At 36.9% G+C, this 22,672-nt stretch overlaps 1 protein-coding gene and 1 long non-coding RNA gene across 3 annotated transcripts in view; one reads left to right on the top strand and one right to left on the bottom strand.

Annotated features, from left to right (window-relative positions):
• Window positions 1–22,672, top strand: part of LOC132509037 (uncharacterized) — a 41,914-nt gene that overhangs the window by 17,970 nt on the left and 1,272 nt on the right. The window contains exon 2 of the long non-coding RNA XR_009536862.1: window positions 20,890–21,014. This is a non-coding gene — a long non-coding RNA (uncharacterized LOC132509037). The remainder of the gene's footprint in view (window positions 1–20,889; window positions 21,015–22,672) is intronic.
• The window catches only part of CDADC1 (cytidine and dCMP deaminase domain containing 1), a 40,841-nt gene that overhangs the window by 8,001 nt on the left and 10,168 nt on the right, over window positions 1–22,672 (bottom strand). For both annotated transcript variants that reach the window (XM_060129593.1, XM_060129592.1), the window contains 5 exons: window positions 21,296–21,473; window positions 15,369–15,938; window positions 9,617–9,666; window positions 6,003–6,172; window positions 4,119–4,308 (listed from right to left, as the gene is read on the bottom strand). In XM_060129593.1, the coding sequence (XP_059985576.1) occupies window positions 4,119–4,308; window positions 6,003–6,172; window positions 9,617–9,666; window positions 15,369–15,938; window positions 21,296–21,473 (1,158 nt within the window). The remainder of the gene's footprint in view (window positions 1–4,118; window positions 4,309–6,002; window positions 6,173–9,616; window positions 9,667–15,368; window positions 15,939–21,295; window positions 21,474–22,672) is intronic.

Raw genomic sequence — 22,672 nt, forward strand, 5'->3', positions numbered from 1 at the left:
ATTTATATGTTTAATAAATAGCATTTCAGGGCTTCCCTGGTGGTGCAGTGGTTGAAAGTCTGCCTGCCGATGCAGGGGACACAGGTTCGTGCCCTGGTCTGGGAAGATCCCACATGCCGCAGCGCGGCTGGGCCCGTGAGCCATGGCCGCTGAGCCTGCGCGTCCGGAGCCTGTGCTCCGCAACGGGAGAGGCCACAACAGTGAGAGGCCCACGTACCGCAAAAAAAAAAAAAAGTAGCATTTCAGCACTGTGCTTTCAAATATCAAAACAGCTTAAAACAATGTAAGAAAAAAGAGTTAGTGTGTCGTACCAACCAAGCCCTAATAATGACTCTGAATGACCCTGAATGATATGACTTCTGGAATGAGAATCAATATTCTTAGAGAAGGAAGTATAAAAATCCTCCTTTACCTTCGTTTTACAGGTAAGGAGGTGGAAGACCAGAGAAGCATAGTGACTTGCCCAAGGTTACATACTGACTAAAGACAGCAGTAGCACCAGAACCTGGGTCTGCCCATGCCCAATACTATAGAATTTCCACCACTTCATATTCTAGCTCCAGGTCCTACAGAATCTTATAATAGCTAGAGAAGGCCTAGATAGAAAGAATGAAAATAAGACAAAGACTATCTTGCCTTTTAATATAGTAATATAATATGTACTATTATTTTTATCATAGCATATCATTTATTGTATCATATCATATCATATCACATCTCCTCTGATTATAGTTTTCCATCTCAATCATTCAGAAAGAAATACAGAAGCATGAAGATTCTCAGATATTACAGGGAAGACTGGAGCAGCAGATAAGAAAAACTGAGTGTAATCAATATCTCAAAGCACACCCTTCCTTTCCTATTTGCCTAGAAATCCCCATCATCAGAAACACTAATGACTTAACCAAAAAAGCCCCACTAGGGCACTCTCTCCAGAAAGACACAATTAAGTGGATAGTTCCTGTGGGCCTCTTCCAGAAGCATCAGTTAGTTCATCAGATGAAGTCATTAATATCATGGGCCTTGAGGGAGAATGAGATATAAGACAGACATTTTACCATGTATAAAAAAGTCCTTGGAAGGGGAAGACATCTAGAACTGGTTGGTCACCTATAGAAATGGGATGGTTAGGATTAGCACCAGGAAAAAGGAGGATTTCCAAGCAATGGGAAGATATATGTGAAATTAAAAAAAAAAAAGTCATGTTCAAAACATGTCAAACCATTAAAATCTATTATTTTGGGCAAAGTAAAAACTAATAACCTTGAATTTACATTTAAGGATCATCATAAAAAGACTATGTCTAACTGTGAAAACTTAGAAGCAATCTAGGTGTCCAACAAAAAGGGAATGGTTAAATAAGTTATGTCCATAGGTTGCAATACTGTGTAATCATTAAAAATTATTTCTGAAGAATTTTCAATGACACAGAAAATACAGCAACATGTTAACAGTGGTATCTATGAACTGTGGGATAATATCTGTTCTTTTTTTATTTTCATCTATATATCTGTTCTTTTTTCTATTTCCTCTATAATGAGCATACATTACTTTCACAATTAAAAAAAAGTAATATAACCTAAAAAAGAAAAATTTACATGTATTAAACAGAAAAAAAATAGTTTCTCAGTAAATGGACTTGGGTTTACACAGGTAAAATATATTCTTGGAAATACTGTTGCCCAGCCCTAGCCTAGTCTGCAACAACCCCACAGAACAGAACCTTTTATCTCAAGGCATATGGTAGCACCTCAAAGAGAAAAGAAAAAAATTTTCAAACAAAATTAATTTTAATTGGTTTAATGTTTAAAAAAATGAAATTTACTGGTACTCATGCTACTTTTGACAGTCTAAAAGCAATATAATCATTATAAAAATTCCAATGTGGAACAAATACTAGTTCGTGTTAGTTACTGGTATTTACAAAACTAGGCATTTAGCTATAACCAAGTAGTTTAAATCATTGACATAATATTGCAAGCCAGCCCAGATGAGGGAAAGGATGAGAGGGTGGAGAGCTAATCTTCACTGGAAGGAGTACAGACAGACCAGGTGTACCTGAATGAGGGCACTCCTGGGTGGGTCTTGGCCCAACAGGTATTTCTGAATCCCATCTCTGCCCAAGGGGCCTTCACTCCCTTTGTCTTCCTGTCTCTTCCTGCTTCTCTTGCCCTGTCTTACATTCTTCTGATCTCTTCATTCTCTTTACGGTGGAAAAGCTACTAAAATCCACCAGTAAGCAAGATATTTCAGAATTCGCTTAACCCAGCACTCACAGTCCTGAAGAGCTAGGTCACTTACACTTTATAAAGAGAATTATTTCCTCCCAATCTTCAGGAGGAATGAAGGAACAGAAAACAAAAATACAGAACTGGTGATTTCCCTTTTGATTAGATGGATACAAACTTGTTTAGTTTTACAAAAGAGGCATCTGTCCCATCTCTCCTTTCTTTCAGTGCCCCCCTTTTCTTTTTAAAATCATGTCTTTTAAATAAGACAACTGGAAATAAAAAACAAAAATATATGACAAAAATAAAAAGGATAAAAATATATGATTCTTCACACACAAACTAGAAAACTAAATAATGTGTTGCTATATTAATTTTTAAATAAATTTTTAAATATATATATGGTTTAGTAAGTAATTTTTAGGTGCCTTGTATGTTCCAGGCACCCTGGATTCAAACAGAAAAGTAAAATTGAAATTTATAAACAGTTCTATCATATGCCTTTTGTACCCACTGCAAACTACAGTATATAAATGTTATATTAAATGCCAGAATTATGGGACTTCCCTGGTGGCGCAGTGGATAAGACTCCGTGCTCCTAATGCCGGGGGCCCAGGTTCGATCCCTGGTCAGGGAACTAGATTCCGCATGCATGCCACAACTGAGTTCACATGCCACAACTAAGGAGCTGGCAAGCCGCAACTAAGGAGCCCACCTGCCGTAACTAAGGAGCCCATGTGCTGCAACTAAGGAGCCAGCAAGCTGCAACTAAGACCCGGTGCAACCAAATAAATAAATATTAAAAAAAAAAAAAGCCAGAATTATCAAAGCAACATATGATTCTGGACAGGATCCTTTTGCTGTATAGAACTTTATTGGGACAACTGGTAAACCCTGACTGGACTCTGGATTAAATGGTAGCAACATATCAATGATAATTTCCTGAGTTTTGTGGTGGTTATGTAGGATAATATACTGTTTGAGGAAATATACAAGAAAGTATCTGAGAGTGATCTGGCATCATAGCAACAACTTAACTCTCAAATGTTCTGGAAAAAAAAATTATTTGTAGTATTTTTGTAACTTCTGTATGCTTGAGATTATTTCTAAAAAGAAAAAGGTTTTTTTGTGTTTTTTTCCAGTACGCGGGCCTCTCACTGTTGTGGCCTCTCCCGTTGCGGAGCGCAGGCTCAGCGGCCATGGCTCACGGGCCCAGCTGCTCCGCGGCATGTGGGATCTTCCCAGACCGGGGCACCAATCGATGTCCCCTGCATCAGCAGGTGGACTCCCAACCACTGCGCCACCAGGGAAGCCCAAGAAAAAGTTTTTTATAAACCATTCTTTGTAACTTTTCTATATGCTTGAGATTATTTCTAAAAACAAAAAGGTTTTTAGAAACCAAAGTAGTAAAAAAGCATAAAGAATTAAAGTTCTGAGTTTTCCACAAACCACCCCAGCACATTTTTGGAAATGTCAAATATTAAATTCTTCTTATTTTTTCCTGGTTTTTCTCATGAGAAATGCACACGTGTGTGTGTGTGTCCCCTTCTTTTGGGTAATCTTAAACTACTTTCACCTCTGTCTACCACTTCAATCCAGAAAGAAGGGTGAGGGAAGAGGTGGGTCAAGGATTTTCTTTTGTTAGCCACCAGATGGCACCAAAGGACTAACTAATTCAAGATCTGTAAGGTCAATGCACAACTCTTGATAGAGATCTATATTCATAAGGCAGATCCTAAGCTGAACATTTGTAGTTAAGCAAGTGCTTGCACATAAACATAAACTCAATGATAACTCTTTAAAAGGGTAAGAATCACTAATTTAAAATATGCAGCAGAGTACCTAACAATATAATAAAAAGTATATTTGAAAAAATGTGTATCTACTTACTGTAAATTTGCTAACACCTTCAAGTTCCCCAAATCTCATGTAAGAGATGTCTGCCTTCTTTTTTCCAACATCTACATCCCCTGCATAGATTTGTTTTATGCCCGCACCTTTAATTAAAGGTACACATTCATCACATGGGCACTTTGTCACAAAAATCATACTTCTTTCTTCTGGTTTTATCTCTTGACACCTACAAAAAATATATATAAAATATCAGGAAGATAGTTTCTAAAAGGGTAAGTTATGTTTTAGAAAAATCTTTAAACATTAAAATTGAGCTGCTTTAGGAACAGATTTACAACATTATACACAATAATGATCAAGCCTTATTCTTGCTGAATTAGTCAATGGCAAGATTTTCAGTATTACATTACAAAGGAAATGAAAATAGAAAGAGAGAGAGAGAAAACAATGCTTTCTAAGTAAGTAACTCTTTATAATGCCAGAATTAGGGGCTAGAACTAACACCCTCCCTAAGAATGTACCATGTGTGATTAGACATTAAGTCATCATGGTAGCCAAAAGGTCTACCTCTTATCTGGTAACTAACAGATATTTAATAATGCTTACTAAATTGATAAATTAATATTAGAGTTCTGTTTTGAGTTACAGTTCCCTTACTCCCTTCCCTAACACAGGATAATTTTATTTAACAAGCATTTGGATTTGACAAAACGAAGCAAGTAATCTGTAATGAAGAGCACAAGGAAAAAAAACAGAGGAGTTTGGTGAAATTTTACATGCCGGGGGTAGTTTAGGACTAAGGAATGCTTCATCTGAGGATACAGGAGTTGTACTTCTAGGTTCTATGGTTTACACTGCTCTCAGTCTTACATTCCCCACCACCAGCCTTCTGCACCCATGTCCTTAGTTCAGATTCTCATTCTGTTCCCCTGTACTAGGGCAGCAGAATTGTATGCATCTAGTCTGTTCAAACAATATGCCTGCAACCTAAGTAATCATTAGTGTGGCTCTGTCAATGTCATTCAAATTCTCCACTACCTACCAAATGAAGTCTAAACTCAAAGTCCTCTCTTGTCAGTCCCAACCGATCCCATGTGCTCCATGGTGCAGCCTAAGTGGAACATCTGTGTTCCTAAACACACAAGCATTTTCCTACTTCTAGCCCACTGCTATGCCTGAAGCAAGAATGGTTTCCCTTCAAGTAAGTATCTCCAATGGCATAATCCTACCAAACCTTTAAAGCACAGCTCAAATGCCAGTTTCTCCATAAAGCTTTTCCCTCTCACTCCCCCTCCATCCGTAGCAGCCCCTGAATTTCCACCCACTTTGTGTTGGCCTTTCCCACACAACTGACCATGTTAGGTTGAATACAGTCTTATATCCCATACTGTGTTATAAGCTCCTCAAGGACAGAAACCATGACTTATGCAGATTTAAATCCCCTAAGATCACCCACTTAATGGTAAATGCTGAGAAATGTTTGTGGAAATGATCTAAATTAACATTAGAAGGAGGTAATGCCAGTTATAATCTCTAACAAAAACTATGTTAAAGCAATTTGATTCATAATAAAATCTATATATTCATAAATATAAATATATGGGCTCTACATTTAGAAAACAAAACTGATTATATAATGCAGAAATATGCAAGACCCTAAGGACAAACTTCAAGCAGTTTTATACTGGACAGAGAAGGAAGAAAGGAAAAAAGACTTGCTCAATAAATTTGAAAGCCTGCAGGATCCCTGACAATGGCTTCAGGTCAGGTAGCAAAGACCAAGTAGGACCAAAGTTATACTTCTGAAAAGAATATTTCTTGGAATTTTTTAAAAAGGCAATAAATTACAGCTAAAAGAAAACTAATTTTAACTAATCCTTGCTACATTTTATAGAAAATACATGCGAACAAATTTCATACCTAAATGTCAAGGCATTCTGTTCTGCGTGTACAATGTATCTGAATTTCCTTATTTCTCTGTCTTTCTGTTTGTCGTCCATGTGCGGGAAGTCAGCATACTCAGATCCAACAGGAAAAGCATTATAACCACATCCTATGAAGTACATTGCTCCTGTTCCATCACAATTTCTCTATGAAAAGTAAGCAAACCAACAAAGCTGTTTTCAACATTCTGAAAAGGCATCTTACATTGTATCTTTAAAGCCTAGTATCATACTTATAATGAATTCACTTTTCCATGATTAACTGAACCATCAGAAAAATACAATATTAGATTTTCCTGCCACAGTGTGGTCTTGTCAAAGTTAAATTTCAGGCAGCCTGATCATCTCTAGTATATAATCTCAAGGCAGTCCTTTGTTTTAGCAGTTAATTAAATAGTAGCTTAATTCACAAACTGTTTCACTTGATTCAGACACCTCTCCCTGAATAGGTTATAAGATCCTAAAGAACAGAAACCATGTTTTATACCTCCTTTCTGCCACTTAAAGTAGACCTATTACAGTGTTCCATACACAGCAGGTACACAATAAATTATTGTTAATTCCTTATATGCTCTGTGTTGTGCTACTGGTTAGCAAGTCAGAAATCCTAAAAATATTTTGAACAGACAATTTCTGTTTTGGGCTAAAAATGTGCTAGTGTATATAGTTGGAAAATAAATAATGCACTTTCCTTTAATTTTCATGTTTACTGAGCCTCTACTGTGTTTTTGTGTGTGTGTGTGTGTGTGTGTGTGTATGTCATAGAACTTCCTACTTAAGTGGTTTTTTTTTTTTAAAGTGGTTTTTTTATTTCTCCTGGTCAGTGGCATATTAGGTGTCAATATGAATGTTTTATCAACTATAAAAGTAAAATATTTTATAAATCAGAACTGTTTATAATAGTTTGGAATATGCCATAAACCTCACTAAATTTCAATATATTATACATAGTTACTCATGTGATAGTTTCAACAGACTCAGTACTATAGCAGCTTGATAAAAATCATTGTTATGGGGCTTCCCTGGTGGCGCAGTTGTTGAGAGTCCGCCTGCCGATGCAGGGGACACGGGTTCGTGCCCTGGTCCGGGAGGATCCCACATGCCGCGGAGCGGCTGGGCCCGCGAGCCGTGGCCGCTGAGCCTGCGCGTCCGGAGCCTGTGCTCCGCAACGGGAGAGGCCACAACAGTGAGAGGCCCGCGTACCGTGTAAAAAAAAAAAAAAAAAAAAAAAAAAATCATTGTTATGATGAGCCGACAGAAGCTTACAAATATGTTATCTCATTGATAATAAATTATCCTTGAGCATTCACTAAAGGTTAAACATCATGCTCACTTTTATATGTGTTACTTCATTTAATTAATCCTCACAACATCCTAGACAGTAGTACTATTACTATTCCCATTGTATAGATAAGGAAACTGAGGCCAAAAGAGATTAAATAACTTGTCCAAAGTCACAAAGCTGGTAAGCAACATAGCCAGAATTCAAGGATGGGTTGCTTGACTCCAAACCCATGTCCTTCCACTTTACCATGCTGCCTACACTCTAGATAATATAACTGGAAACCTAAATTCTCCAAAAAGTAGTTGAGAACCAGGTGTTAAGCCAAAAGGCTGCTGAGCATTTATATAAATCCAAGGGAGAGTTCCAACCATAGGCCAGACCCTGTGCTAGGTTCTGGGAATACATTGGTAAATGTGACAGAGAATCCCAGCCCTCATGAACCTTCTGATCTGGAGACGATAAGAAACTGGACATGTAAATTTAACTGTGATGAGCGTCACCACGGAGTTGTACAGAATACTATGCGAGTTTCTGGCAGAGGAACCTATTCTAATAGGTGCTAACAATTTGGGAAGAAATAAGAGTCAAGAGATAGTCTGAAGGTGGAATTCACAGCATTTGGTGATCGATTGTTTAAGTGGAATGGGGAATGGGATGGTGACCACTAGTGAAGGAATAGGTTAGCCAGGAAGATACTGAATGTATTGGCTAGGTTGAACTTGAGGGGCTCATGACATATCCAGCCAAATAGTAAAATTACTTGCTATAAAGTCTGTTGAAGGACACTTAGGCCCCCCTACTCATCTGTTAGTCATCCTCATAGTTACGAAGTATCTCTTGGTTCCATGCCCTCCCAACCCATCCACAGAATTCCAAGTCCTCATCATCTCTTTTTATTAACCTCCCTAGTTCCTGTCTAGCCCCACTTCATTTTTTACATGCAAATCTAATCAGATCATTTTCCCACTTAAAATATTCTTGGATTGCTCTGTCTAGTATAGTAGCCAATAGCACCATGTGGTCAGTGCAAACTGAGAGGTGCTATAAGTATAAAATACATACAGGATTGTGAAGAATCAATACTCCCCCCAAATGCAAAATATTTTATTAAAAACATTAACAGTATTTTTATATTGGTTACATGTTGAAATGATAATATTTCTGGACAGACGATTAAGTAAAATACATACATATATATTTTTTGGCCACACTGCGTGACACGTGGGACCTTAGTTCCCCAACCAGGGATCGAACCCGTGCCCCCTGCAGTTGAAACGCGGTGTCTTCACCACTGGACCGCCAGGGAAGTCCCAAGTAAAATATATTCTTAAAATTAATTCACCTGTTTCTTTTTATTTTATTTATTTATTTATTTTTTGCGGTACATGGTCCCCTCACTGTTGTGGCCTCTCCCGCTGCGGAGCACAGGCTCCAGACGCGCAGGCTCAGCGGCCATGGCTCACGGGCCCAGCTGCTCCGCGACATGTGGGATCTTCCCGGACCGGGGCACGAACCCGTGTCCCCTGCATCGGCAGGCGGACTCTCAACCACTGCGCCACCAGGGAAGCCCTCTTTTTATTTTTTTAATGTGGCTCCTAAAAAAATTTAAATCACGTATGTGGCTTGCCTTTTATTTCTGTTGGTTAGCACTGTGCTAGTGTATCCCACTGTCTGATGGATAAAGTCTAAACTCTCTATGTGGTATACAGAGTTCTTTATGGTGCAGCCCAATTTTTTGCTACTCTGCTAGACACAGGACCCTGGACTTCAATGTGCCAAATTACTTGCATTTCCCCACATTCTCACACCCTACCTCTGCATGTTACCCTTCTAGTCCCACTAACTTGCTCTGCCTGATGAACTCCTACTCATTCTTCAAGACTAATAGCACCTGACCTCCCCTAATAGTATTTTACTCATTTCTCCAAGCAGAGTAAAGGTGCCTCCTCTGTGCTCTCACGGTATCAGGTTATAATTACAGTTATATACCAGTCTCTTTTTCACCTCTGTCTCCATCACTAGACTATATAAGGCTATGAAGGGTGGACTATGTGATCCTTAACTCCCCATTGTTCACTATGGCACAGAGCCAACCCTGTGGCAAGTGTTTAATAAATGTTCACTAAATGAATAAATCTATATAAAAAAACTGTTGAGAGAATATGCAAATGTTTATAAAACTTAATAAATACACCAATAAGAAATATTAATCCCCAGGGGTCAACAAAATGTCATGTACTTAACATGGAAATATCTTTAAACAAAATCAAGTTTAAATGTTTATAAAGAATTATTTTCATACTCACAGATTTTCCTTCTGCCCAGATGACTGCTCCAACTCCTGTTTTATGATCCTCTGAAAGATACATGGCGTGTAACTCAGTAAAAATCAATGATTTGTTAGTTTCAGAAATACATTTTTCCCAAAAATAATAAACATGTATTTATTGAAATATACTTCATAAATGTAGCAGCAATCCTTGACAACCTCACTAATTACGGAAAAAGTATGAAAATAAATATTGTCAAGCATAGACTATATGGGAGCTAGGTACGAACTAACTATAGACAGTATCACTACCAACCCAATCTCACGTGATCTATGTGCAGAGATAACACAGTGGCAGTGCCCGCACTCAGGTGACTTCAAAGCTGTAACCAGAACTGAGGGTAACTTTATTGAATTTCCACCAACAAGTCAGTTTTTAAATGACTATTTCTAATAGACGATGAAATCAATTAAGAAAGAAGTTTCTGAACTAATGGATTTAGTGTAATAACCATTCACAACAATCAAATCTGTCTTCTCCTAGCATCTTTTGCACTCTAATCATGGAAAATACATTTCATGAAAGTGTTCTTGCTATGAAAAAAGTTCAAATTCATAATACAAACATAAACAAATCTTTATGGGCTTTCATATATATATATATATATATATATATACACACACACACACATATTTTTTTTTTTGCTGGAAGGTACATGAAAGGAATTTTGATTTAAATAAAATGATGTCCTTTCCCTGACCTTCACAGTTTACCTTGAGGGGAAAAGAATGCCAAGTTAGTGACATGATGCCCATTTCTAAATCAAGTACAGAAGTCACAAATATAACATTATAATTTCCCTGCAGAACCAACCTATTTACTTTGCAACAAGAAAGGCTGTATTTCTTAAAACTATTAACCTTCAACAGAAAATACAAAACCAAAATAGAAATTCTAAATATTAAGAACTGACTTTTTCTTTCTACTACTACTAAGGGTGAGTTAAAAATTTCTAGGACAATTATACACAAATTATAAAAACCATAGTATTTATCAAAATCTTAATAAGAGACCAATATAGTTAAGTAGGTACATTTACACAGAGAAAGTGAAAATTATCTGTGAACTTGCCCTCAGGCATTTTCATATTGATGAGGATTAAACGAAACTGTGGCTTCACCCCACAATTTCCTAAAAGATAATCCTTCCAATAATAACATATTTAAATACTTTTCTAGTAAAAGTACAAAGAAACATTATTCTACCTATGCATGAAAAACTAGGATGCCTGATAAAGTTAATTTTTAAAGAAAGTTATGACACTATAATGAAATTCCCCATCTTCAGGTCAAGCAAGCTTGGGTTTTCAAAATTATACCACAAAGCATTTTTATAATTTATTTTAAGCACTTGTTATCCATTATCTCATTTTTATCCTAAAGGTAAAGCAGACAAAATTTCCTTTTCTAGATGAGAAAACAGGCAAAGAAACTGACTAAAATTTAGCCCTCCACACCCAATCGGCTTGCCTCCCTCCGATGTGAAGAATTTTGTAACAAAGGTTCCCCTTTACTGAATACCTGAGTGCCTATATTCATGAAGCTTATGGTCCAATGGAGAAGGAAGATGGTTAACAAGGAAACATCTAAGAACCTAGGTGCTGTGCTGGGCTATGAAGGAAAGGAGCAGGATACTGAGGAACAGTGTATGGGAGAAACAAACAGTGTATGGGAGAAACATAGTATGGAGACTGTCAGGAAAGGAATTTGGGGGTAAAAGTTTTGTTCCTTCCAAGATTGTCAGAATACAACATGAAGGGAAAAGAATATAATTATGGCTTTATGCTCCTTTCTAAGGTAAGCAGTATAGAAGTTAAAAACCTAAGATTATATTTCATTTATATTATAAATGAAAACCTTTAAGTAAAATTGTACTTAATACATGTATAAATCTGAAACAGAAAATGAAAAACTCAAATAGAAACTCTTCATATCAAGAGTCTACTTTTCCTACCATTGATACTAAGTATTTTTCATATTATTATTTTTTAGTCCAGGAGCCACTTTTTCTGTTTCAGTCTAGGGACAGCCTAAATCTTGTTAGGAGGAAAAAAAATGTGATTTTTTAAACTAAGCTCAGGGACTTCCTTGGTGGCACAGTGGTTAAGAATCTACCTACCAATGCAGGGGATAGGGGTTCGAGCCCTGGTCTGGGAAGATCCCACACGTCGCAGAGCAACTAAACCCGTGCGCCACAACTACTGAGCCTTCATGCCACAACTACTGAAGCCCATGCACCTAGAGCCCGTGCTCCGCAACAAAAGAAGCCACCGCCATGAGAAGCCCGCGCACCGCAACGAAGAGTAACCCCACTCACCGCAACTAGAGAAAGCCTGCGCGCAGCAACAAAGACCCAACGCAGCCAAAAATAAAGCTCTACTGCTTAGCTAAGGCTAGTTTCACCAAGAAAATATTCTTTACTACATGTCTTTTGAAATCAGAATAAAATTTTATCCATATACGATGAGTAGATTTCACCCAGCCCCCAAGGTTGGATGACAGATGAGGTAATTTCTCAAAAATCTTTTCACATCAGTAATTTTTATGTAAAGTTTCTCAAAAAGCTTTCATGTCTGTAAATTGCTCCCCAGGATCTGGTCATTCACAGGATTTTCTCTGTATACCCTTGAAGGAAAGGTCAACTTAAAATCACTGAGCCAAATTCCTGAGACTCTTTGGTCACTGAAAGTCAGAGGACTCTTTATCCTATGGTTCTGGAACACAGGCATGGTTATTTTAGCTCCCAATACTGTGGTCATGTCAGGGTTTGTCCAAGTGTGGTTCACAAACCAACTGCATCAGAATGACTGGACGCTTGTTACAAAGGCAGACTCCTGGCTCCCATGGAAATTCCATGAATCAACCTCTCCAAGGGAGGCGGCAGACTCAGGAATCTGTACTTCTCATGAGCATCACCTCTGATTCGTAGGCAACTAAAAGTTGAGAACCACTGAGTTATGATTTGAAACAGTTAACTTTCTTGGCTACTCCAACCTACTTTCATCATTAGCGTTGTGGTTCAGAAGGAAGGCATAATCGTCAGCTTTGGAAAACGCCTAGTCTAATGGGAAACAGGACATAAAAAGAAATCAAAACTCACACTTAAACCAGGTAGGTAAGATGTGATGCCCTCCTATCTCTGTTTTTTTCCCCTAGAGTCTAAACAAATTTTGTCACTTTTTTGCTACCCTCAAAGTAGCTTAGAAACATATTTTTAATGACACCTCTGTGGATCCTATTTACTCATCATTCAAAAATCAATTAATTACCTACTTTCAATTAGTTTCAGAACTCTGTTAGAAGTTTTGGCATTCTTTTTAATCATATGTATATTTTTAAATGAAATGGTTTAACGGAATGATTTCTTCACCTATTAGAGTGAAATAAAGTTATGTGAGCTGAACAGCATAAAATTTAGAGTTATTAGAAACACACTAAGTCAAGGGGATATCTACCTTGCTGGATTGTCCTCAATGTTAAGTGAGGTACATATATAAATCACCTAGCTCTGTGCCTGACACACAGTAGGTGCTCAGTAAATTTTTTATTATCATCAATAAGGAGTATCAGTCCAGAATTCCTTATCTGCAATCCCTTATATCAAGTTTTTTTAAAACACCTTGACACACATACATATAGCATGTACATATTATTTTTCTAAAATCTGAAAAATTCTGAATTCCTTTTCATCTGGCTTCAAGAGCTTTGGGTAGGGGACTGTGGACCATTTATCTTTGTATATAAAAATATCTCTTTTGTGCTAAGGAAAAAACAATGATGAGGACATGGTCTCTCCCCTGGAAGAGCTCACAGTGGAAAGGAGCACATGACATAAGAGTCACATTCTATTCAGGATTTGGGTTCCAGGCAAGAAAGTCATACATAGACAAAAAATTAACCTTGAAAAACCTAAATCACCCATCAAGCGCATAAGTACAAAACTCTGCATAGTAACAGCAGATAAATTTACAATACTATAACTATACTAGTAGAGTATCTAATAAAGAATATATATGCAAATTTATATCTATACATTACTGCATAGTGAAGCCATACACGGTATTGTTAGGTATTAGGAGAGGAGCTCCTGAGATTAAGTAAAAAAACAGACTCACACCTCCCATCTTACGCTCACTCTGGAATCTGCTGAATTCTAATTAGCAAATGAGAATTAGTGAAGTATAGCTGTAACAGCTGTTTCCATTTATGTTTCTGTCCTTCCAGAATGGTTGGGAGAAAAATTCTTTATAAAGCTGGAGTTGGCAGAGACTAACATAGAGCCCACGATACAAGATACTTACATTAAGTCAGACCTTTACAGAATACAGTTGTTTGGCATCATGTAGTTTGTGCCTATAGTAGAATCAAATTCTTTAATAAGAATCAAGTGATTATTAACCCTGCTGAATGTTGGAATCCCTTACAGAAATTTAAAAATTCACAGACCTAGGACATACCCTTAGGGACCAGGTTTAGTAGGTCTGGGTTAGAATTTGAGCATTCTTACTTTTAATAAAAGTTTCTAGGGTGATTCTAACATGCTGCCATTTGAAAACCTCCATTTTACTGAAATTACTTCAACCTGTGGTCTTTGTTGAGCATATACTGCAGACCAGTGGCATTTGTATGGACTTTTTCTGAAGATTTTCTCTCTTCTTTCTTGGGATAAGTTTAAAAATTCCTACTATAGCCTACTCACCAAATCTTATTCTACTGTTCCTCCTGCCTGCATTTTCTTTTCCTTATTTCAAAGTTGCATTTTAAAAAGTGATCATGTGGGGAGGGGGAAGGGTAAGCTGTGACAAAGCGAGCGAGAGGCACGGACATATATACACTACAAAACATAAGGTAGATAGCTAGTGGGAAGCAGCCGCATAGCACAGGGAGATCAGCTCGGTGCTTTGTGACCGCCTGGAGGGGTGGGATAGGGAGGGTGGGAGGGAGGGAGACACAAGAGGGAAGAGATATGGAACATATGTATAACTGATTCACTTTGTTATAAAGCAGAAACACACCATTGTAAAGCAATTATACTCCAATAAAGATGTAAAAAAAAAAGTGATCATGATTCTACTTTGAAAAATGTTATATCTGCTGAGATGTAAAAACACTGTTCTATAATTGGAAATACAGATACCGCCTTTTATCATGATAGAGAAAATTCCCAAGTAATATTTTCCTTTTTCACATACTTACTCAGGTACAACTTAATATAATAAAGTAAAAATGTTTGATTTCTCCACTTGCTGATTGAAGACATACCAGAAATTGGAAGAATATGAAAAAATCTCCTTTACTTTGATTCTATTTGTTATTTTGAATTCATTTTTGGTTTAAAGATTTTTTAAGTTTTTACTAAATACTGAATACCTACAGAATATTGAAGAGTTAAGAAAAAAAAGAATAATTCTGGTTCTCTCTCCCCTCTCTTTTTGTCCTATCTAGCGGAGGGCTCATTCAACTGTGAAATGATAAAAGCAAGAAGCAGAAAGGGCCTAATCAGATCCTGATTTATAAATGTAGCACCTGATATAGGCCACAAGAAATCCTAAAACTACTCTAAGAGTTGTCTACTCAAGGGTCTCACTAACTTCTCTTTATTTGTATGACCAACAAAACCTTAGTATCTAAGAGTCAATAAACGCTACCATAGATGAAATGAATACTTTACTTCTGAGACAAATACGACCCAAGCAGCCCCGATTTATGAACTAAGTGTATAAACTCACCAGTTCGATATGCCAATAACCTTGCCTGAACCATGCAGTGCCTTGCAATTTCTTGCGGCAAACTCTGATTGTGAATTTCATTAATCTGTTCGGTATTGCTACAATAAAATCCGTAGTGTTTAAAGTTGGGCACACTGGAAGCTACTGTGGCCAAAAGTAGGATAAGGTCTTTCATGTTTTGTCTTAGATTGCTAAAGTACGGATTTTCACACAGGTTCTCCAAACCTATAGTCATCAGTATTTGCTTATGCATTTCTTCTCCGGAAACCAAAAATATCATTTCATATTCTTTTATTCTTTCTTGTTTACATTCAGAATAAAAGTCAATGGTAGTGTCCGGCAATGTTTTTGAAATTTTTTGAATAAAGTCACATTTGTAAGAGGTCTCCTCTACAAACTGCACCATGTAGCACACCAAAGGCTGAAGTAAGACACACACATGGGCCCGACTGTTTGACTTCAATCTTTCCACTGCTTTGGCATCTAACTTTGCATCTTCAGAACTAGAAGCCTCAGTAAGCAAGCTTATTTCTGGATCAGCAGGCCAATAGGAAATTCGGTTAACTCCAGCTGAAACACAAAATATGAACGGTAGTTATCAGATGCATGCTGAAATTAAGGGTTTTCTTGATAAATCCACCATATCACTGCAGTAGGTCCAAAGGCCCCAATATAATAAAAGTCTATTACCAAGTCACCAATAATAGAGCCCAAGTGCTGGCAAACTACGGCCACAGGCCAAATCTGTCCTGTTGCCTATTTTTATACAGCTTGCAGGTCAACAATGGATTTCGCAGTTTTAAATAGTTGGAAAATCAAAAGAAAACTATTTTGTGACATGAAAATCATATAAAACCCAAATTTCAGTGCCTATAAAGATTTGTGGAAACACAGACAAACCTAATCTTTGACATTGTCTCTGGCTGTTTCTGTACTACAATGGAGTAGCTGAGTTGAGAGCTGAATGGCTGTATGGATACCCTACGGCTTGCAAAGCCTAAAATACTTACTATCTGGCCCTTTATAGGAAAAGTTTGCCGACAACAAAACCCATGGAAGGTATCTGTGGAATCACTACCTCTGCTAAGTGTGGTCCCAAAGCCCAGAGATAGGACTATATACCAGAGTCCTCCAAGTAATCAAATGGCAGCTTTTAGAAATACCATAACATAACTGATACTGGCTAGAGTTTTGTACCTGAAACAAACAAATTCATCCACACATGAAAAAATGTACCTGTACTCTAAACTCTTCCTCTGGGAAGCTCTTCTAAGAAAATATTTGAAATAAAGACAAAAGAAAATTCATGCATGCATATGTTTAGTGCAGCATTGTTTAAAACAGTAAAAACATAGAAAAAATCTAAATGGCCAAAATAGAGGAATGGTTTAACACATTACAGTTTTCCTCATAATAAAATATGCAGTTATCCAAAACGTCCACAAAGAATTTGTAATGTGAGGGCAGCAGGGAAGCGGGGGGAGAGGAAGCAATATTAATTGTTTTTAAGTCCACAAAATTGAAGACAAAACAACAAACTAGAAGGAACATTTTTCAATAAATGTAACAGAGAAAAGGTTAGTAATCTTTGATGTACAGAGATTTTAATCCACTAAGAGCACATATGAATTGACAAGAATAAAGCCTCCAAGAGAGGCAAAATATATGAACAATTTACAAAAGAGAAAACAAAACTGGGTAACAAATATGAAAAAAGTTTTTAATTTGTGTTTGAGAATGAACGATGAGATGCCTTATACAAAACTAAGCACATAAATGTTTATCAATTAGTTACTATTTTACAACAAAGAAACGCCTTTGCTGGTGTCTCATGTAACTTCTGCTAGGAGAGGCATTTATGTTTTTGATAATTGTGCCCAGAAGTGAACAGGCAGATGGCCCACACGTTCTCTTCATTCAAAGATATAGATGAACTAAAAAATTCGAGTTAAACAAACACACATTTCTATCTACTCCCTCCTACTACTGACCCTTACTGTGCCTTGGGCTGTAAAGTAATCTTGAAGGCCTCAAAGCTATCAGAATGTTTCCTCTGGCTGTTTCTTTTTCCCTCTGTTGGAGTTCTCATAATTCATTTCCTAACCAGCAGTAATGATCAATCTTTCATCTAAGCATTCTGGTTGCTCCTAGTAATCTTGATTCAAGAAGAGGGGATGACCAATGTTTAAACATATTTTCATGTACTAGTAGCAGAAGCTACAGCAAAGGTTCTCAAATTTTTGGTCTCAGACTCTGTTACACTCTTAAAAATCGCTGAGGACCCCAAAGAGTTTTTGTTTATGAGGACTATATCTACTGATATTTACTGCATTAGAAAATTTAAACAAAATTTTAAAATATTAATTAATTCATTAAAAATAGCAGTAAGAACCATCATAAATTAATATAAATAACATAGTTCAATAAAAAATAACAATCTTCCAAAACAAACACCAGTTGAGAAGAATGGCATTAAAGTTTATACAAATCTCTTTATTATCCGGCTGAATAGAAGATAGTTGGGTTCTCAAGTCTGCTTCTGCTTTCAACCTCTTGCCTTAGCTTTTCATTGAAGTATATATAAAAAGTGTCCGGCCTCACATGATACGCAGTTAAAAAAGGAGTATTTTAACAGCCATTTCAAATAATTATGAATATTCTTCACACTACATAAAATTTTGAGAAGGGATAGTTTCTTAGAGGTGAGTAACAGTGTGGAATCTGAAGTCACACAACAAACTTTTTGTACTGTTAAAGTCCTCTGGTCTATCTTACACTTAGAATGGCTCTTTCACTCACGCATGATTTTCTAGCGTCATGCACTGGTCATTTGGAAAACAAGAGTTACTGATTTCACAATACTTAAAAAAAAAAATTCATTAATATAACCACCAATCTCATCAGAAGAGTCTTTAAGCAGTGGGAAGCTGTAAGCTTATGATGATGGCAGACAGGAGTTTTTCAATTCTAATTTTCACTTGAAGGCTCAAATTTTATCAGTGGCAATAAATGCTGTCAGTTGTTTTCCTGGAAGTGACGGTTTCACTTCATTCAGTTTTGAGAAAATGTCTGCCAAATAGCCAAGTCTGAGTAACTATGGTTTGTTAGTTCATGGTGTTCCATGAAAAAAATTGGATAATTCAGTTTGTGACTCAAACAATTGCATAAGCGGTTTTCCTTAAGGCAAACTTCATACTTAGGTTTATAGCAAAAGTGCTTTATGTCCACCTCCTATTTTCTCATACAGAATCTTAAAAAGATGTGTACTAAGGGTTGGGTTTAATAAAATTGATTTTTTTTTTTTTTTTTTACTGTTTCATCAATGACATTCTTACATGAAACTCCACACCCTCCACCTTTTTTTTAACTCCAAATAGGTGGCTATGTAAGAGTACAATGACTACTACTATTGCCTTGATTCATACAACTGCAACAGTAGGCTTACTCAACATTTTTGTAGTACTATTAGCATAAATGTAGTACTATTATGAAAATAGTTTTGACCTTGTGGACCATGAGGAGGTCACAGACCACACTTTGAGAACAACTATGCTTTAGAAATGTTTGCTTTGTAACTGAGGTAACAGTAATTATAACTGAAATAAGTTAGCTAGAGCATGGGGTTAAACCATGCCCCTTTCCAAGATAAGTAAATAACGTATAAGCCTAATCAAACACAGCAATTTTATTTATATATGGCTCTAATACCAGCATAAAAGCATTTCCATTGCATGTCCTTCCTTATTTTCCACATTTCATTATCTCTCTTGCAAGGTTTAAGTGTCTGAACTCAAAGACACAAGCAATGGTGAATTACTCGTACTCCTCCATTTTTCTAATTCTTGGCTTCTGAGGCTATTAAGAGTGCTTTAAGTGTAGTCAACTCAGCGCAAAACACGACTTTTTATTCATTCTTCTCTCTCGACTCTAGAAGAGATCAGTCCACAAATGTCTGGTTCTTTCACATTCTTTCCTTTCTAGATCAATGCCGCCACCTTAACCCTATTTTACACCTTAACTAATGCAAGTCTACTAACCAAGCTCTCAAGCTCTTTATCTTTCCATGTTCTAATTCAATAACAACAACAAATAATCATCTTAATCATGTTACATCCTGCTCAAAACTCTTCAATGGGAAAAGGAGAAAAAAATGCCACCACCACTATCACACTTACCTTCTCTATTTGTAATTGCAGGGGAAAGACTACAGAATCTAATAACTTATCACAGGTACCTACTTACCAGCTTGAAATACTCGATGCAGGCCAGGAGACTCTAGCCACATGACCATTTCTTCTGGAAGTGCTTCCACTTGTAGCTTAAGGGAACTGCCCTGATCACCGATCTGATCATTACTCTTAAGACTTTGATATAAACAAAAACAGCTCTTCCTCAAAGCAAATTTAGCAACTCTGTTCTATAAGATAAAGCCCAAAGGCCAGACAGTTTTTCAAAGTTCTCCATTAAGGCCCCAACCTATCATTATAATCCTTCTGCCACTATTCTCTTCAAGAATAATTTTCCACCCCGAACACTGACCCCCAGAACCCTGCTTCTCACAACTTGATGACCCCGCATGCATTGTCCTCCTGACTAGGAATGTGTTCCTCCTCCTCTACATCTGACCCATGAAGGTCCAGCTTAAGCCCCAGCTATTTATAACATGCCAGGCTGCAGGGATCACTTGTCTCTCCTCTGAGCTCATGTATCATTTACAGCTGTTATTACTCATTTGGTATTACATGATGTATTACATTAAATTGGTTTTTGCCCCTTTTTGCCCCCAAATAACAGCTTGAGGGAAAGGATTAGGAACTACATTAGCCTTTTTTTCCCCAGAAGCTCTCTGAACTGTGTCCTTTTGGGTTTTAAGGAAGCTTCATTACATAGGCATGATTGATTAGATCACTGGCCATTGGTGTTTGAACTCAAACTATAGCCTGGCTCTCCTCCCCAGAGGTCTGGTGGGGGTTAGGCTGCAAGTTCCAACACTCTAGTCACCTGGCTGGTTCCCCTGGCAACCAGGCCCCATCCATAGGGGATTCCCAAAAGTTACTTCATTAACATAAACTCAGTAATGGTGGAAAGGGACTTGTTATGAATAACAAAAGACACCTTTCTCATTATTAACACTCAGGAAATTCAAAAGATTTTAGTTGCTCTGTGTCCAGAATGGAATGAAGACTAAGTATATAATTCATATTATAAATCACAATCATCACAGTGCCTATGTAAAAGATATACTATTTTTTAAATAGGAAAGTGGTCTGAATACTTACCTGGGTGCAAAATAGAATCATAAGCACAAAGAGGATTAGTGAGTAGCCCAGAGTGGCAGAGATAGATAGCTATATGTTAATACTTTGTTCTCCTCCTTCCAAAGGGTAAAGTAGTCATTGGGAGGCAGCTGCCCAGCCAGAAACTACAGTTCCCACAATGGATGTGAACAGAAATGATGTCTGTGACTTCCAGGCCAGGGTTTTTAAGAAGCAGGTATGCCTTCTCTACTCTCTGTCTCTAGATGCAGAGGAGGCCAGAAGGATGACAGTAGCAACAAGACAGAAGATGCCTAGGCCCACGGATCAACCACATGGAGAATAGCTGTCTGCTGTTCAGCAACACTTGCACTGGACTATTACATGGGTGGTAAGTATCTAGTGTATTAAGCCACTGAAATGTTGATGTTTATTTGTTATAGCAGCTAGTATTAAATCTACCAATACACTGAGGGTCATCTAACTAGTTAGTGACAGAGCTGAGACCAGAATCCATGTTTTCCGACTCTTCTTCTTACAGTACATCAAACTGTCTTCAGATATATACTTATATTTTTAAATTATCTCTGTGGTATTTAGGCAATTTGTTCCCACTTGATTTGTTCTCAGATAAATGCTATTAATCTCCAACAAAGCCTTATCTGCACTTACCATTTACAATCATTTTCAAACAAGCAGAACATGGTTTTCTGGAAAAATAAAGATCACAGTTTTTCAACCTTGACCCATGTTTTATCAGAGCGATTTTCCCAGCATGTAAATCTTCACTTGAACAGTGGAGACCAACAATTTTCATGTTTTTCACCACCACAAGACCAGTTCTCTTCACCTACATTAAGATACAAAATAATAATTTATTTTATAATTTATGTGATTAGTTATAATATCTAATGATCGTATCATGGATTATACTTGATTTATTAATAAAATGAAAGTTTTGTTTAATTCTTCATCTGAACAGTTTGAACAAAAGCACATTTCTCATTAGGTCCAAAAATTTTTCTGAAAATTTAATGTTGACTTTCTACCAGAAATTTTCTAAATCTAGGCTTTATTAACCAAACAATTATGCATTTAATTATCATAAATTTACCCTAGTAAAAAATGAATACATTTTAACCTAGTAAAGAGCAATAATGAAGTCGATTTGACTTGTTTCTTAATCTAGTCTAAGACTACTTAGTATTAAGCTTCTAGATAATAAGGAAAAACTTGGAAAGCCCTGTGATTTTACACATGAATAAGTGAAGCCCAGAGTTTACATGATTTTCTGAAAGACCCATAGATGGTAAAAGGCAGAACTAAATCAGAGGTCATATTAATTTTTCAAAAAAATTTTTTTTATTGAAGTATAGTTGATTTACAATGTTGTGTTAATTACTGCTGTAAAGCAAAGTGATTCAGCTATACATATATATACATTCTTTTTTTTAAATATTTTTTTCCATTATGGTTTATGATAGGATATTGAATATAGTTCTCTGTGCTATACAGGGACCTTGTTGTTTATCCATCCTATATACGATAGCTTACATCTACTAAATTTTTAACTATTTTAAATACTGACTAAAATAAAGATAATTCTCAACTTCTTTCTAAAAATTGACTCTAACAATCTTTAGGACTATGGCAGTCTAGCCTAATGTGGTAGGACCCACCTCCTACAAATATATAGATTATTTATAATTTTAAAAATGTTTTAAAATGCATAGTCAAGCTCAAAAGAAAGGAAGACATAACCCTCAGGTGTTAGAAAGGAAGACAGAACTCAAAGCATAAGCAGTAAAGTGCAGCTATCTCAGCAGTTTCCCACCCACAGTAAGGGACTGGGCCGACTTTGCTTTAAGCCCCAGAGGCTGAGCCCTGGCTGGAGTTCTGAAGAGTGGTTACTTTAAACCTAAAGTGTCCTAACTTACACAGATACTAATCAAATAAGCTGCTATGACAATATTAATATCAGATAGAATAGACTAAGGTTAAAAATCAGTTCTACAGGGCTTCCCTGGTGGCGCAGTGGTTGAGAATCCG

This window comes from Lagenorhynchus albirostris, chromosome 18, assembly GCF_949774975.1.
Source record: "Lagenorhynchus albirostris chromosome 18, mLagAlb1.1, whole genome shotgun sequence".
Classification (NCBI taxonomy): Eukaryota; Metazoa; Chordata; class Mammalia; order Artiodactyla; family Delphinidae; genus Lagenorhynchus; species Lagenorhynchus albirostris.